This window comes from Nicotiana sylvestris, chromosome 2 (genome assembly GCF_000393655.2).
Source record: "Nicotiana sylvestris chromosome 2, ASM39365v2, whole genome shotgun sequence".
Lineage (NCBI taxonomy): Eukaryota > Viridiplantae > Streptophyta > Magnoliopsida > Solanales > Solanaceae > Nicotiana > Nicotiana sylvestris.
Window position 1 is genome coordinate 215,114,530 of NC_091058.1, and position 17,372 is coordinate 215,131,901.

Sequence of the window (17,372 nt, forward strand, 5' to 3'; positions counted from 1 at the left end):
GTTGTTTAAAATATATTTAAAGATTAGTTAATTCGCTCAAACTTCAAGATCTGACGTCCTAGAGTTTAAACCTCAAAGTTCAAACATCTTATCCTAAAGTTCAAAAATTATGTCTAGAAGTTCGAATCTTATCTCCTGAGTTTTAAATTAGTAGTTCAGAAATTCAAGACACTTAATCTTGAATTTTCAAATTCAGAATACTTAGTCCTAAAGTTTGAGTGAATTGACTAATCTTTAAATACATTGTAAATTGTGAATATATTTTAAACAACGGGCTTAAAAATGGCTATTGGTGCATTTTCTCCTACTTTTACGGCGAGTTAATCCAAAATAAGTTGAATTGGCTATATTAATTTTCAATATTCATACTATTATACTAGTATATCATAGTTGAGATTCAAACATATGACTTAAAGTACCTTTTTAGCCCCTTCTAATGCAAAACTAAAAGTAGTCTGGAATTTTTCGTGTTTTAGTTGAGGGTATTTTTGTCCAAATATTTTTTCGTGTAAAAAAAATAGCTATTTGCTAATAACTTTTTAAATACTGGCTAAACTCTAATTGGAGAGGTTAAAAGTGACTATTTTCCGATTTCTTACCCGTATATTTGACTTCAAAAATTTTATATTAAAATTATTTTATTTTTAAAATTAAACTAGACTTGAGTGAATATTATCAGTGTACAAAACTTAAACTCCTATTATAAATTAAAGTTTAAATTTTATGCACTAGCAAGGTATAAAGTATTCACAGAATAAATGAGTTAAGGTAATTATATATAATCTCTATAATAAAGTATTACTTAGTAATGTAATAAAAACTTAACTAAATTACTATAATAAGTGATTTATATTAATAGTATAATAAATCTTTATAATGTTAAAAACTTATAATTATCATTGTTATTAATTATTTCTTTAACAATAGAGGTATTCAGATTAATATGGGCACACCTTAGTTATCCTATTAATTTGGACACAGTTTTACTATTTTACTTTTTGTGATATGATTTTGTAATCACAAATATTTATGACATGTATTAAATGACAATTTTTTTTATATGTTTTAAGCGATAAATTTGTATTCAAATCGAGAGTCTAACTTTTTTAATTTTGACCATAAATTATGACACCAAATTTAATATTTTTTGAAATAAAAGTTATATATTTAAAATTACATCATAGTAATTAATAAATTCAAAATATTTAAAAGGTATTTCAAAAATTATGTCATTTGACTCTTGAAATTAATAACTATAAATATATAAATATTGTTAAAATAGCACGGTATAGCCATTTTTCGGAATGGTCATTCAAAAATAGTCACCGTTTACGAAGTCAGTGAAAAATAGCCACTATTTTGCTGCAACAGAGACCGGTCCCGCATAATATACGGGAGTTCGGTGCATCTTTGTACGAACTCCAGCATATTATGCTAGACCGATATGCTTTGATGACTCCTGTATAATATACGGGAGACTGGAGCACCGGTGCTCCAAACTCCAGTATATTATACTGGACATTTATATTTACTGAAAGTTCAGTATATTATGTTGGAGTTCTAGTGTACTTATGCTGGAACTCCAACATATTATACGGGAGTTCCAGCATAATTATCCTGGAACTCCCGTATAATATGCTGGAGTTCCAGCATACTATTTTTCGAGTTTAGAATAATGTTTTCGTTCAAATTTATCTTTATATGAAAAGTGACTAAATTTCGATTACTTTTAAAATTAGACTATTTTTGAATGACCAGTCCTAAATGTTGATATTTTTTAATTTCTCCTATAAATATTAGATAGAAAAGAAGACCCACCACACCACCCATATTCATTACTCAGTCCATACTTATTCTGTTTTTCGCCGGCGTCAAAACAGCCGGCGCAACTCGCCGGAGCACACCATTTTTTCGCCTAAGCAATGAAAATGGAAACCGTACACTCTATCTTCGATAGAGTAACTGAGCTAACTAAATTAGCTCAGGAGAAAAACACCGATCCTTTGATATGGGCCATGCAACTTTCTTCAAGTCTCAACTCCGCCGGCGTATCCATGCCGTCCGTCGCCGTCGGCGAAATTTTAGTGAATCATATATGTTGGTCGAATAACGTTCCTATTGCTTGGAAATTTCTAGAGAAAGCTTTGACGGTTAGAATTGTACCTCCTTTGTTCGTTCTCGCTCTTCTCTCTACCAGGTCCATTTTTTTGCTCCTTCATTTTATTTTATTTTTGCAAATTTTGTGTCATTGTATTTTTACGAAATGTGTTTAAGACATAATTAAGAAAAAATAAAAGTGTTCTCTCTAACAACTTAAACTTTTTAGATGAGATATGAGATGGTCACACATTTTAATATAGTACAGTCAAATTTCTCTACTATATTTTTCTGGCTTTTATAGAGATTGGTTGTTATACACGTATAATAACATTTAACAATTAAATCTTATTTGGTTATTATAGACAAAAATTATCCAAAAAAGGATTTTTTTTCCATTTTTTCAATATTATAAAAGAAAGAAAATTATTTGAACAAAAGAAAAGACCTTTAATTACCAGGTCCCTTTTTTGCCCCTTTATTTTATGAAAATTTAGTGTTTTTTATTTTACGGAATATGTTGAGGACATAAATTTTTTTTTAAAAGCAAAAGATTAGATGGTTGCACAATTTTGATATGGTATTAGAACAATCAAAGGTTTTTTTTTTGTCCCTTCACTTTTGTTTAGTGTTTTTTATTTAACGAAATGTGTTGAATGTTGGAAAAGCAGTGGGTTTGTGTGTGTGAGTGGGGGGGGGGGGGGGGCATTGTTTCAATGGTGTAAGAGTGGATGGTTATAATAAGGACCGGTGGCTCTGACACTTGTCCGCAATGGTTCATGTTTGAAATATTGCCACATTGAAGACATAATTGTAAAAAATAAAAGTGTGCACGTTCTAACAGTTTAAACTTTTATATTAGATGGTCACACGCTTCAATATGGTACCAGAGCTGGCAGATGTCCTAGATTCGAGTCTCACGAAAGGAAAGGAATTTTCATGTGCTTAGCCCAGGCCCGCACGTGAGTGACATATTTAAGAAAATAAAAGACAATTAAGAAAATAAGGAGCGTGTTAAATGACGTAATTAAGAAAAGAAAAGACATTATCAAGAAAATAAAAGCATGATCTTTGTAACAACTTATGTTATAAAAGACATAATTAAGAAAATAAAAGTGTGATCTCTCTAACAGCTTAAGCTTTTAGATGTTATAGTCACAAACTTCAACACATAAGCAGAATGGATATATGGGATTCATATAGCTGATTGAATAAAAGAGAGAGAGTTGCATTAGGTTGACGGAGAATTGAAATGCACTTGAGTAGAGCGGAATTGATATAGGGGATTCAAATAAGCTGATTCTAACTAGTTTGGGATTGAGCCATAGTTGATTGATTGATTGAGTCTTCTTTGTTGTGTTGATTTTATAATTTCTTTTCTTTTACAGAGTAATTCCTACCCGAAGGAGCTGTCCGATGGCATACAGGCTGTATATGGAACTCCTGAAAAGATATGCTTCTTCATTACCATCTCTAAGTAATGGTCCAAATTATCAAAAGTACGTTTCGTTCTCCTATTTTGTGCCATTTTCTTGTATTGTCTCTTTAGTTTGATTCCATAAGAATCTTTTTTCTTTCGCTAGATGCTTTAGACTATATTATCTGTTGCTAGGATCAGTGTTTTGACACCTGTCATTTTATGTCATTCGTGGTAGGTGCCCCTGTAAAATCCTTCGTTGGTACTGAAACTTCATGGTAATGCCTGTCATTTTATGTCATTCGTGGTAGTGTAAAATCCTTCTTTGGTTCTGAGACTTCATGGTTCATCTCAGTCATATTATCAAGTTCTATATTATGTCCCATAAGTTAAAAGATTTAGTTTGAATTACTTTGGATGAAATGGCTCACTTTCGCTGTGTAATCATTCCCTTGGACACTAATCTTCAAATTATAACAGCATAATCTATGATGTTTCCTAGAGTATTCTCTTTTTTTCTCTGAAATGTTATTGGCTAATTTGGCATAACTCTTTGTTCAATAGTCTCTTTTTGTCAACAGAGGTTCTTATGTTCATTTTCTGGTTTTCTATATGTTTTATTTTTCTTTCAGAAGGAGGTCCTCTAATTTATGCCTCAATCTGTTGTGAGAATGATATCTTAAGTAAAATTTCTTTGACATAATCTTCCAGTGTATGCTCTGGTCATTGTTTGTCCTCCTATATTTCCTGGGAGGTAAACAGATGTCCATGTGATTGAAAACCTATGTTGCTCGGACTCTTTGAAAATGTGGCCGGGCGTGTGTTGGATCCTCCAAAAGTAGTGTATATTTGGAGACACTACTTTTGGAGGATCCGTCACAGGTGCCGCAGCATTTTGGAGAGTCCGCGCAACATAGCTGAAAACTAATAATATTCATTATTGATTCAAATTCTCCAAATTAGCATTGATGTTGTTTTGAACTAGTATAATTTTTGTGGATGAATTTCAGTAAAAGAGTTAACTTATCTGGTACTGCTATTGCAGGATTATGGAGTCGATAAATGATACTCTTCATCTTTCCCAGATATTTGAACTTCAGGGATCTGAAAGTGGAAAGCATGTGGTTGGATATGTTTTCATGGTTGTATGGCAGTTACTTGATGCCTCACTTGACGATGAAGGATTGCTGGAGCTGACTGCTGAAAAGAAGTCTAGGTGGCCAGTTGCAACTCAAGAAATGGAAATCAGCAATCGTGATGGCTTTGTTGGGAAAAGAGTTGAACATCGTGAAGGATTATGTAGAATGAACACTGTGTTGGCTATTGAAATAATTGGTGAACTTTTTGGGGACAAATTGACGTCCATGATTCTTTACTTGGCACGTAAGAACATGTAAGATCATAGAGCTTCCTTCATTAAGTTTTGCGCTGTATCAAATAGCAACATGTTTCTTACTAATGTTTTTTTTCTCAGAGTTCCATTGAGCCATGAAATGAGAAGTAGTGCTTAAAAAAATGCATACTATGCCAGACTAAGAGATATTGGTGGTAGCTAAATATGCATTTGTTCTTTCTTTAGGCCCACACATTGGGATTCTTTCATGCAGCACTTACAACTTCTAGTGTCAAATTCGGCAGCTCTAAGAAACTCCAAGGATATCTCTCCAGAGGCTTTGGTGCTATTGATATCCAAAAACCTTGGAGTCCTGTCCAGGGAATGCAACACAAGCTCACGGCAATTTTTTCACGCTGTTATGGCTTCTGGATCACTTGCATTTTCTGCTAGTCGGCGTGATGCTGCTAGTACATCAGTTCTCTGGCTACCAATTGATCTCTTTCTAGAAGATACCATGGATGGACTTCAAGTGGCAGCTACAAGTTCCGCTGACACTCTAACTGGTCAACACTGTAGTATTGTCTAAGTGATTTAGTATACCCTGTTCTGACCTGCTAAAATGGAGTTATTTTGCAGGTCTGGTGAAGGCTCTGCAGGCAACTAACCGTACAACATGGCAGGACACATTTTTTGGATTATGGATTTCAGCCCTAAGGCTTGTTAATAGAGTAAGTTGTTAAGGGCTAAATATGGGGTTTCTTCTCGGCCGAGAATTTACATTCCTTTGTATAGAAGGTTAAATGAAACAAATACCAGTATATACATAAGCAGTTATACTGGTACTATGCTAGACTAATAGATATTAGTGGTAGCTAAATATGCATTTGTTCTTTCTTTAGGCCCACAAATTGGGATTCTTTCATGCAGCACTTACAACTTCTAGTGTCAAACTCGTCAGCTCTAAGAAATCTTAGAATATCTCTCTGGAGGCTTTGGTGCTATTGATATCCAAAAACCGTGAAGTCCTCCCTAGGGAATGCAAAACAAGCTCACGGCAATATCTTCATGCTGTTATGGCTTCTGGATCACTTGCATTTTCTGCTAGTCGGCTTGATGATAGAAAACCTATGCTTCCTAGCCATTTGTCATTTTCCATCTTCAGCTCTAGGTCTTATTTTCTAACACAATTTTGCTGAGAAGTGCTTCCAAGTTTCAAAGTTCTAGAAACTAGCCTAATTTATTTGTTAAGGGCTAAATATGGGGTTTCCTTGTCAGCCAAGAATTTACATTCCTTTGTATAGAAGGTAAAATGAAACAGCTTATCAGAATTGAAACTGCAGTTTTTTAATAGCGTCAGTTTGATATTGAAAATGTCTAAATAACTTCTTTTGGGTCAATTTAGGAAAGGGATTCGAGCGAGGGACCAGTACCTCGTCTTGATACCTGCCTATGCTTATTGTTGTCTATTACACCGCTAGCAATTACCAACATCATTGAAGAGGAAAATGATAGCACCTCTAGTGATCAAAGAAAAGAGTCCACGGGAAAACGTTGTCAGGCCTTGGTTTCTAGCTTACAGCAACTGCATGATTATGAAGGCTTGTTGACCCCACCACTGCCGGCAATTCCGTTGGCAAACCAAGCTGCTGTTAAAGCAATGATGTTCCTTTCAGGGCTAAGTATGGGAAGTGAGTACTTTGATGGGATGAAATTGAATGGCATGCCTGTCAATTGTGGTGAGTCCAGTAGATTTCAAGTGAGACCTGTGTTTTGTCAGCCTTGTATCAGTTGCTGCCTGCATTCTATCTTACATTCTTTTCAATTTGACTAAGTTTTAGAGTTTGCTTCCTCTTTATTCCCACAACCCCACCCATGTACTTGTTTCTCTTTGTAAATTCTTTGCTTTTTTATTTATTTTGGGCAGATTGTTTTCAGACGGTATGGTCGAAAAATCTAATTAATCAATAGTGCATCTCTTATTTGCTCTTATATGCATAAGTAGTTATAGTGGTAGTGTATGCTAATCAACAACTACACCTCAATCCCAAACAAAGTTGGGGTCGGTGATATGAATCCTCACTTATTTCTTTAAGCTCAACTCATATCGTCATCATGCCAGAATAATTTAAGATTAATAGGGAAATAAGTTTTATTTATATATATAAAATTAAAAGTTCTGTAACAAATTTAAAGCCTATTCCTAACTAGTAAGTATGCTAATCATCTGTAACTATTTGTAGCCGGGAACTTGTGGCACCTTATTGTTGAGGCTTGCATTGCTAGAAACATTTTGGATACATCTGCTTATTTATGGCCTGGATACGTAAAAGGTCAATGCAATCAAGTGCCTCGTAGCATTTCAGGCCCATTGCTTGGCTGGTCATCACTGATGAAGGGATCTCTCCTAACTCCTCCAATGGTCAGTGCATTGGTTTCAGCACCCGCCTCAAGGTATGACAGATGTTGACAATTAGAAAGCTTTTCTTTGTTTCTAGTTTGCTCACTTCACGCCATCATCGGCCAAGGTTATTTGGTCAAGCAGTAGTGGTGTCCCAGTGCCACTGGTAAATGTGGCTGCTTTTAAGTTCATATTAGGAGTTTTTCTCCATATAGAGAATTAAACAATATAGAAATTTGTTCATAGCTTGATATAACGGGCATATTCTTTTAAAGAAAGCCTCAGTAGATTTAAGCAGTAGTTTTACGCCATGCCACTGGTTAATATGGTTGCTTTTAAGGTCATACTCGAAGTTTATAGTTATAGATGTATAAGAAAAGAGCTATCACTTCAAAATAATGGGCATATCATTTTCTGCTTAAGAAACATCTGCAAATTGTAAGTATTCACATCTGGTGCTCTCTGGTAGAAAGAAAAGCTGATCTTCGGTTGAAAATCCCTTTCTTTCCTGAAGCCAGACATATCAGATGCTCTTTCTTGATATTTATCCAGTGGTATGAAAACTAAATTTAATAAGCTCATGGATTTGATGGAAGCTTAGCAGAAATAGAGAAAATATATGAGATTGCTGTCGATGGTTCCGATGAAGAAAAGATTTCTGCTGCTACTATTCTCTGTGGGGCCTCTCTTGCTCGTGGTTGGAATATACAGGTAACACATCCCATCTCTCTGGGATTAAAACCAGTATTTTGTACTATAGTAGCAGCAAAACCTCTTTGAGAGCCTTCATTACCTTAGGTCAAGTCTCCTCTCAAACATTGTGAGCATTGCACAAAGAACAACCTTAACTGGATGAACAAAAAGGAGATGAAAAAAACATAAATAAGTGAAAATGTTATTGGTAAACTAGGTTGAGAAGCATTACCGTTTGTGTTTAGATCAGCAACCCCCAGAAAGGGTTAAAAATAAAGAAAGGTGGCAACAAAGATGGAGCGGAAGAACACTCACCTAGCCACCATCACTAATCCCTTATATCTGTAGTATATTTGATTTTACTTTGAAGTGAAAATATATTCAGATATTTTCTAAAGTCATTTTTAAAGGTACCCTGTTAAAAAATCTGGTATTCTAAAGTCATTCTCAAGTTCAAAACTGGGTGTCTTGTATATTTCATTTCTATGTTTTGCACACTCATTTGCACTGTATTTTCATCTACATTCTTGCAGGAACATACCGTTCTATTCATCACTAGGTTGCTTTCACCTTGTGTTCCTTCTGATTATTGTGGAACTGAAAGCCATTTGATAAGCTATGCTCCAGTTTTGAATGTCCTTCTCATTGGTATATCATCTATCGATTGTATCCAGATCTTTTCTTTGCATGGATTGGTAGGTTAAACTTCCGCTGCACTTTTCTTATTCTGAATTATGTTTGATGTCATTTATATGTTAATGTCGGTGAAAATCACATAGACTTGAATCAGATGCTAGCATACAGCTGCAGTGTTGCACTACTTTTATAGAGATAGGTTACCTGAACAACAATTTATAGAACTAAAGTTCTGTTGAAAATAGGTTTTGAGAAAAGTATATTGAGTAGAGCTGGGCTTAAGATAAAGATGGAGAAACCAAACTTCTTTCCTCTGTTACTGACGGTGTACTTAAAATTTCTCCAGGTTCCACAGCTTGCTGGTGCATTGATGCCAATTTGTGAAGCCTTCGGTTCTTGTGCTCCCAATATATCATGGACTCTAATGTCGGAAAAGATTAATTCACATGCTGTTTTCTCGAATGCGTTCACACTTCTGCTGAAGTTGTGGAGATTTGATCAGCCACCACTTGAGCATGTCACCAGAGATGTTCCTGTGGGATCCCATCTAACTCCTGAATACCTATTGCTGGTTCGTAACTCCCAGTTGGCATGCTCTGAAGATTTGCTTAAAGGTCAAAGCAAAAGCAAGCAATTGTCTAGAACTCCGTGTCGATTACCTGAAGAACCCATATTTATGGATTCTTTTCCGAAACTAAAATGTTGGTACCGGCAAAATCAAGCATGTATTGCTTCACCTCTCTCAGGTCTCGTCCCTGGAACTCCTGTTCATCAGATTGTTGAAGCACTGCTGAACTTCATGTTTAGAAAAATAAATAGTGCTGGTCAGTCCCTTACACCAACGACCTCAGGTAGTAGTAACTCATCTGGGTCTGGCAACGAAGATATATCTCCTCATCTTAAGTTACCTGCATGGGATGTTTTGGAAGCTGTTCCATTTGTGCTTGATGCTGCTCTGACAGCCTGTGCTCACGGGCGATTGTCACCACGTGAACTAGCCACAGGTTAGCCTATTTGGTAAAGATTAATAAAATTAGAGTGCAATTGTCATTTGAATATAATGTCTACACTTAGGCTTCGAAAGCAATCCTAAGCCAGTTGTCAGTTGAGAGAGAGCGAGAGAGATGAAACACTTAAGCCAGTTGTCAGAGGTATGAGGCATATCACACAACCCCCCCACCCCCCACAACAACAACAAAAAAAAAAGAGTGAAGTCGTTAACCTCCTTTTAATGAGAAGAAGAGGACTTTTGATGTAAGATATATTGTGTCTCCTTCCTACACACGGCCACTGCTTGATAGATCCTTTATATTCAATATGCACACACACACGCAACACAGAGAAAAAGGATAGAAAGAAGAGGAAAATTCGCACGAGAAACTTGAACTTATCACGTGGATGATGCTGTCAAGTCTAAGTTAATGATTTCTATGTCTTAGTATATTGAATGCTGCATTTTCTCCATCTCAGGTCTTAAGGATCTAGCTGACTTTCTTCCTGCGTCTTTGGCAACAATTGCAAGTTACTTTTCAGCTGAAGTGACACGGGGTCTTTGGAAGCCTGCTTTTATGAATGGAACTGATTGGCCAAGTCCAGCTGCAAATTTAGCAACAGTGGAACAACAGATTAAGAAAATCCTAGCTGCTACTGGTGTAGATGTACCAAGTGTCTCTGTAGGTGTGTACTCGTTTGATTTCATCTGACACCTGTTTCTTATAAGACGAGAGGAACTGTGGCGTTAGAAACGTACTTCCCCTCTTCTCTTTCTTCTAACCTATGGGTCTGGTTACCGTTGTGACAAGTTAATCGCCCCGTGTGAATTTCTAAATGAATCATACAGTGGCAGAATGAACACGAATCTACCCCCACCCCCTTCTTTTTCCATTCCTTTTGTCGTGACGTTAAAGTATGGTTTGGGGGGATTAGATCCCTAATCTCCTTTGTTGAAATATCGAATTATATTTTCTGATAAATAGTTGACAAGGGTTTATCAATTCTATCTTTGCTATGTGGCAGACCTAGACTACCATATCTATCTAATCAGGGGCGGAGCTACCGTATGAGTTAAGGGTTCGAACCCAGTAGCTTTTGTTTAGACCCTGTGTTTGTATTAAAAATCCATTAAAATATGTATAACTATTTAATTGTGGGCTATGGGTTCGATGGCTAGTTCAGAACCCATAAATTTTATATCCTGGCTCTGCCTGTGTATCTAACACATCTGTGCGTAGGAGTAATTAAGTGCAGGGAATTTAACTACTCATTCATTCGTTTCCATTGCTTAGCTAATGCTATGTGTTTTGTAGGTGGAAATTCTCCAGCTATTATTCCTTTGCCCCTGGCAGTCCTTGTGAGCCTCACCATTACATATAAGCTTGAACGAGGTACTGATCGCTTTCTGAACTTGGTGGGCACAGCATTGAGTAACCTGGCTACAAGTTGTCCTTGGCCATGTATGCCTGTTATAGCTGCCCTATGGATGCAAAAGGTTAGACGTTGGAGTGATTTTCTTGTTTTCTCTGCATCCCGAACTGTGTTCCACCACAGCAGTGATGCCGTAGTTCAATTGCTTCGGGTCTGCTTTACAGCTACACTAGGTCTAGGTACATCTTCTATAGAAAGCAATGGTGGTGTCGGTTCACTTCTTGGTCATGGGTTTGGCTCGCACTTTTCTGGTGGTATTTCTCCCGTTGCCCCTGGTATACTCTACTTGCGTGTTCATAGAGTTGTCAGAAATGTCATGTTTATGGCAGAAGAGGTCGTCACCCTTCTGATGCATTTTGTCAGAATTATTGCGGATGGTGGATTCCCCGCTGAGGAATTGGAGAAACTCAAGAAAACCAGAAATCCGATGAGTTCTCTCTCTTGTCATAACATGGAAAGTGGATTCCCTGCATTTTGTCAGGTCTCTCTTGCTGCAGCAATGACCCGTGTCAAGCTTGCAGCTTCATTGGGTGCTTCATTAGTTTGGATTACAGGTGGTTTAAGTTTGGTCCAGGCTTTGCTAAAAGAAACATTACCATCTTGGTTTATATCAGCACATAGATCAGAGCCCAACGGTGGGGTCTCAGAGGGAATGGTCGCAAGGTTAAGGGGTTATGTCCTTGCTTACTTTGCACTTCTGTCCGGAACATTTGCTTGGGGTGTGGATTCATTGTCACCCGCATCCAAATGGAGGCCAAGTATTCTTGGAGCACATCTGGAGTTTCTTGCGAGTGCACTAGATGGGAAAATAACACTTGGTTGTAACAAGGCTACATGGAGAGCATATGTTTCAGGATTCATAGGCTTAATGGTCGGATGCACACCAAAGTGGCTTTTGGAGGTGGATGTTGAGGTTTTAAAGAGGCTGAGCAAGGGATTGAAACGGCTGAACGAGGAAGTGTTAGCTTTGGCCCTTTTGGAAACTAGTGGTGTTGGTGCTATGGGCACTGCTGCTGAAATGATAATAGAAGGGGGTTTGAACTTTTGCTAGATGAGCCCTCAATCAGAGGATCTACAACTTCTACAATTTTTGGATTGAGTATATGGTGACTACAGATATAGAAGTTTTGGAATTCTGCAGGTACCCCCTTGCATTTTTGACTTGTTTTGCTATCATGCACTTTGGGCCGGTTGAGTTTGATTATGATAATCTCACTTTTATTTACTACTTTCTCTTTCTTTTTGAGTTCTTAATATAACTGTCAGTATAAAGGTCCGGGGAAGGACCGGACCACAAGGATCTGTTGGGTGCACTAAGCTCCGGCTATGCGCGGGGTCCGGATTAAGGGCCGGACCACAAGGATCTGTTGTACGCAGTCTTACCTGCATTTCTACAAGATGTTGTTTCCACAGTTCGAACCCGTGACCTCCTGGTCACATGACAAGCAACTTTACCGGTTACGGCAAGGTTCCCGCTATACAAAAGATTTCTGTATTGACTTAAAGTAGTTTGGAATTGAAGGCTAGTTGATATTGTACAGATAGAATATAAGAAACTATGGGATTAAAACACACCAAAAGGGTTAGTTCAATCAAACGGGGTAGTACAAGCTCTTTGCCTCATGCATCTAGCCAGCTCGCGAGTTCACCGATGTTAGGAGAAAGATACAATACGAAAGAGAAACATGCATTCCAAGTTAACATGGAATACGTGCTCACACAACCTAGAGGGTGTTTGGCTACGCTTATAAGCTGGTCAAACTGGTTTATAAGCACTTTTTGGCTTATCTATGCATTTGGTAAACACTAAGTCATAAGTAGATCTCCCGCAACTTATGGTTTTTCAGCTTTTAGCACTTTTAGTTTGATCAAAGCTTTTATTAGTTTATCCTTAATAATATTTTTTTAATAGGGGTGTGCATTTGAATCGGTTTATCGATAAATCGAATCGATTATTTGTTATCGGTTTATCGATTTATCAATCGATTTTGTCCTCTTCGGTTATCGGTTTATCGATAAACCGATAAGGAAATTACTATTATTACTAAAATAATTTATTACGTAATTTAAGTCGTCTAGGATACATAGTACGTAAACAGTAATTTTTATAGGAAAATAAAACAAAACAGGGAGGCACATAATATATACTTAAACTTTCAAAAAAAATTAAAATTGTTTTTATGCTTTGCTAGGTCGTCTGCTCCTTTTGCCTCATTAATCCAAGAGGTCCACACAACGCATCTCATAATTTTGAAAGCAAGTTTGCACCCCGAAATAAAACTAAACAATAATGAAAGATATTGTTATACAATATTTCTTTCAATAATTGTAATACACTTGAGTGATTTCATTTTCAGAAAAGACTCTTTGATATAACAAATTTTGACTTTAATAAATGGTCAGAACCCTGTCTAATAGTAATGTCAAAGTGTAAACAAGAAAAGTTTAAACAAATTAAAGTCTTTTGACTTGTTTGAATTTTTGAAAAACTCGATATACTTTCCGTAATCTCGCAAATTTTCTTATTGGTGTAATCGATAAGCCCCAAAATCGATAAATCGAAATCGAAAAAATCGAAACCTTATTGAAACGATAACGATAAGCATATGTATAAATTGATAATCGATAAGCAATTATCGATAAGGGTCAAAATCGAATGCATACCCCTATTTTTTAATTCACAAAATACCTTTTCCAAAATAAATTTCATTTTTTTCTTTCCAAAAAAAAAAATTAATTTATAATCTTTTGTAAAAATTTAAAGGTATTTTAGTCATTTTATAAAAGAACAGTTTATTACCATTTTTTTTTAGGTAATTAACATTTTATTAATCACCAATAATCTTTACAATTCATAGCCCGCTTTATAAACTCAGCAGCTATATCTATCAAATACTCAAAGAAACAATCTCAACCTACATACTATATCTTTGGTAGCTCTCACATTACATATGTAGGCTACTTCTCTAGCTATGCTATCAACGCTTTTGCTTCTCTGTTGAAATATTCTCAGATTCCCTTCAATCCAAACACTATGTGTAACCTCTGCATATACCATTCGATACAATTGAGCTCCATAAGATCTGCCTTTAGCATTCTGTATCATCCATTGTTGATGTTGCACCCAGGTATCTCGAACTACATCCTGTCTTTGCATCCAGCATAAAACCTTCTGCCACACTGCCTTAGTAAAGAGGCATTCCACAAATAAGTGGTCTCTAGTTTCATCATGAAGTTGACATAGAGAACATTTTGAATCCATAGTTACCCCCTATTTGATCAATCTATCTACAGTTAAAAGTCTCCCCTGCAAATGTAGCCACATTGTGAATATGGCTTTAGGTCTAGCTTTGTTTTGAAACATCATACACTTCCCAGTTGACTCTAGGCCTATTCCCCAGTAGCTGAAGGTAGAACTGTCTAACCATGCTCTTGTTGATCTGCTAATTATGTTGTACCTGTTGTAGTATTGTTCTGGCACTCAGAATCTGCCTGACCATCCAGCTTGCCTGTTGTGGGATTGCCATGTCTTCAAGTCTCTTATCTTTTATTACTATTTTTTTACCAAATAAATAAACCGCTTATTATTAGTTTCAGCACTTCTATCGAAACACGTAAATATTTATTAAAAAATCAGTTTCAGTACTTTAAAATGCTTTTAAGCTTATCAGCTAATCCAAACGGGCTCTTAGTTGGTGAACAAATGACTTTCTTAATAATTTGACCATTATGCTGATTGGCCATAATTATAGATGCAAAGTTTTAGCTGACAAAATATAGATCGAAATCATAATTATTTCCTGCTAGTGAAATCGAAATTTGCACAATTGGTGCTCTTGAACAAGAGTGAAGAACTAAATCCAAATCTCTTTTGGGCCAAATCAAACTGTAGCAGATTATCCTCTATTTGATGCCCACCAATCACAATGGACGTCCTGGGCTCAGGCCCACCATCCACAAAGCCCAAACACCAAACATCCACATTTTGGGCCTTAACCCGAACCATCGAATTGGACCCAAATATCCTCCAAAACACATCCGGTTTCTGCAGAACCAAATCAATAGTGGGCACAGCCGGTCCAAGGCGCGTGAATGCAATTGCCTTAGCCGGGAAACACACCTCGAACGGCTTCACCGGAGTCGTCACCGTCAAATTCATCGCCTTCGCTTCCGCGACAAACCTCTCCGTTACCGCCTTGAACATAGCCGTCTGCAACACCGTGTACGGCGTCGACGTGCTAATCTTCGTCCCGCCATATCCATTCTCCTCGTTGATTTTCAGTAGCGTCTGGTTCAACGGTACTGATTTTCCGTTCACTTTGATCGAACTCACTCCGATGAAATACTCGTCGGATGGGCGCGTGTAAAATATCACCGTTCCGACGACCGGATTCAGAAGCAGAGGAGTGTAAATCAATGATTTTGAAACATCAATTCCTGGCAGGAAGTTGTAAGGTCCGGCGGAGTTGAAAAATGCAACGCCATTACCGGAGGCCGCGGAACTCGGCAAGCACACGGCGAACACCGCCGGAGAAGAGCCAGCTCTGCTGAGCTGAAACGGAAGTGAATAGTTGAATCTTCCCAATGCGGCTACGCCGGTGACTCCTGTAGGAAGTCCCCGGAGTATTTTTGTATTAGAGCATGCAAAGATAAAGTCTTTGACGACCTTGAGTCGACTCAGATTCCGGCCGTCGGTGGTGGATAAGGCGAGCCTGCACTTAATATTTACATCAAATTAATAAATGCAATTAATATTTATACAAAGCTTTGGGCGATAAATATATATATTTTTGAAATTAACTTCTAGTATCATAGTTATAAACATGTATTATTTTTATTAAATATTAAAGGCATCATTATAGTGGAATTTACACTAAATCATGTTAATTCCTATAAATATAGAAATTTATCAATCTTTTCGTGACAAAAAAATGTGGAACTGATTGAGACAAATGAATTAGTATATTTTTTTCCTTTAAATTAGTAACAATTATAGTTAAATTACTTACGAGTCAAGTAGTATGTTCCCTATAAAAACATTTCGTGTAACTGAATTTTCACAAAAATACTCGCACGAGTCGTTGAAACAACCCGGGCCGGGTTTCTTGAAGCAATTGCCAGAAACAAGGGTCTCGAGAGATTCACAAAGCGAGGTGTTATAGAGAAGGTGTTGATAGGAGGAAGATTTGTAGCGACGAATACAATCAACCCAACTAATTGAAGCACCAAGATCAAGATGTAAATTTGTGATTTGCAATGGAGTTTTGAGATAAATTGAGAGAGAATATAAATTTGTGGAATTGTCTTTGGTTATAGGGGCTAAAAATGCATCTTGTGAAAAAACTAGAGAAGAAGAATTCAAAATAGAAAAGAGAAATATGAAGAATATAGATTTCTGCATAGCTGTTTGCTTTTAGAGTCTCTGCTTAAAGGAATTACTGACTATCCGAAATTAAAGTGTAGTATTTACACATTGCCTAATAATTTCGGATTTTGGATCGGATCGGATTAAAATATACCAATTCGAATCCGATCCGAAATCCCAAAATTTTAATAAACACAATCCAAAATCCGATCCAATCGGAAATCTGAAATCTGAAATCCGAAATTGAATGGATCGATATCCGATCCGATCCGAATGAACGGTCTTGTATTCACATGTAGATCTAGTGGCAAAGACACTTTTCTATAACGGTCACGCCTGACAGGCTGACACTGGTCCCACTGCTCCGTTCAAAAAATTTTGGAAGATTTTTTTTAATAGTCTATTGCAAACATTTTTTTTTAAATTATATGACTTTTTCACAGGAGATCACAAAAAATAACTTTGTAAATAAAGTACCGAAGATCTTTATATATTTATTTCTTATATTCTAACTTTAAGTTGTCATTAAAAATTATTTTCTCGAGATGTAAAGCAACCTCTATACAGAAGCGGATCAAGAATTTGAATTTTATGTGTTCGAACTCATTATATTATTAAAGTTATGTGAATATATATGGTATTTTTTTTCTATTTTAAATAATTTTTACATATAAATTTTTGCTTCACGTCAAAAATAATGGATTCAGATGAACCTGATACTGCTACGGTCCGGCCCTGCCTCTACAGCTCGGGAATCAAACCTTTATATATTTTGAATTGTGATAATAAATCGACAGTTGCACAAATTTTGTGTGCGACTTTATAGATTCATTTTTAATAGGTGGCAAAAGAGCTTTATAAGGATAAGAGAGGAAAGTTTTATGCGGGGAAGATGCCGTTAATTTTTGAAAAAATGACAATGTATAATCGCTATAAAAATAATAATCGAAAAAATATATAAAATTATATATATATATATATACACACAAAAAAGTTATACAAATTT

At 36.5% G+C, this 17,372-nt stretch overlaps 2 protein-coding genes across 3 annotated transcripts; one reads left to right on the plus strand and one right to left on the minus strand.

Annotated features, from left to right (window-relative positions):
- Positions 1-1,831: 1,831 nt before the first annotated feature.
- On the plus strand, positions 1,832-12,226 carry LOC104235239 (mediator of RNA polymerase II transcription subunit 33A-like). 2 transcript variants are annotated; one of them, XM_009788958.2, is made up of 12 exons: positions 1,832-2,197; positions 3,486-3,596; positions 4,560-4,907; positions 5,094-5,413; positions 5,487-5,578; positions 6,253-6,586; positions 7,091-7,301; positions 7,845-7,959; positions 8,475-8,636; positions 8,924-9,581; positions 10,048-10,254; positions 10,884-12,226. In XM_009788958.2, the coding sequence occupies exons 1-12, from the start codon at positions 1,923-1,925 to the stop codon at positions 12,050-12,052; spliced, it is 4,002 nt and encodes a 1,333-aa protein (XP_009787260.1). In that variant the 5' UTR covers positions 1,832-1,922; the 3' UTR covers positions 12,053-12,226. The 2 variants fall into 2 exon arrangements, with proteins under 2 accessions (XP_009787260.1, XP_070024593.1); XM_070168492.1 differs by lacking the exon at positions 1,832-2,197 and adding an exon at positions 3,753-3,792.
- Positions 12,227-14,709: 2,483 nt separating this feature from the next.
- On the minus strand, positions 14,710-16,497 carry LOC104235240 (probable aspartic proteinase GIP1). Its single transcript, XM_009788959.2, has 2 exons — positions 16,011-16,497; positions 14,710-15,713 (listed from the first exon to the last, which is right to left on the minus strand). The coding sequence occupies exons 1-2, from the start codon at positions 16,400-16,402 to the stop codon at positions 14,795-14,797; spliced, it is 1,311 nt and encodes a 436-aa protein (XP_009787261.1). The 5' UTR covers positions 16,403-16,497; the 3' UTR covers positions 14,710-14,794.
- Between the last annotated feature and the right edge of the window lie 875 nt (positions 16,498-17,372).

Coding starts and splice junctions, on each gene's coding strand:
- LOC104235240 (XM_009788959.2), bottom strand. CDS start 16,402: ATGCAGAAATCTATATTCTTCATATTTCTCTTTTCTATTTTGAATTCT. Junction 15,714..16,010: donor GGGAACATACTACTTGACTC/GTAAGTAATTTA, acceptor TATTAAGTGCAG/GCTCGCCTTATCCACCACCG.
- LOC104235239 (XM_009788958.2), top strand. CDS start 1,923: ATGAAAATGGAAACCGTACACTCTATCTTCGATAGAGTAACTGAGCTA. Junction 6,587..7,090: donor TGGCATGCCTGTCAATTGTG/GTGAGTCCAGTA, acceptor AACTATTTGTAG/CCGGGAACTTGTGGCACCTT. Junction 7,960..8,474: donor CTCGTGGTTGGAATATACAG/GTAACACATCCC, acceptor ACATTCTTGCAG/GAACATACCGTTCTATTCAT.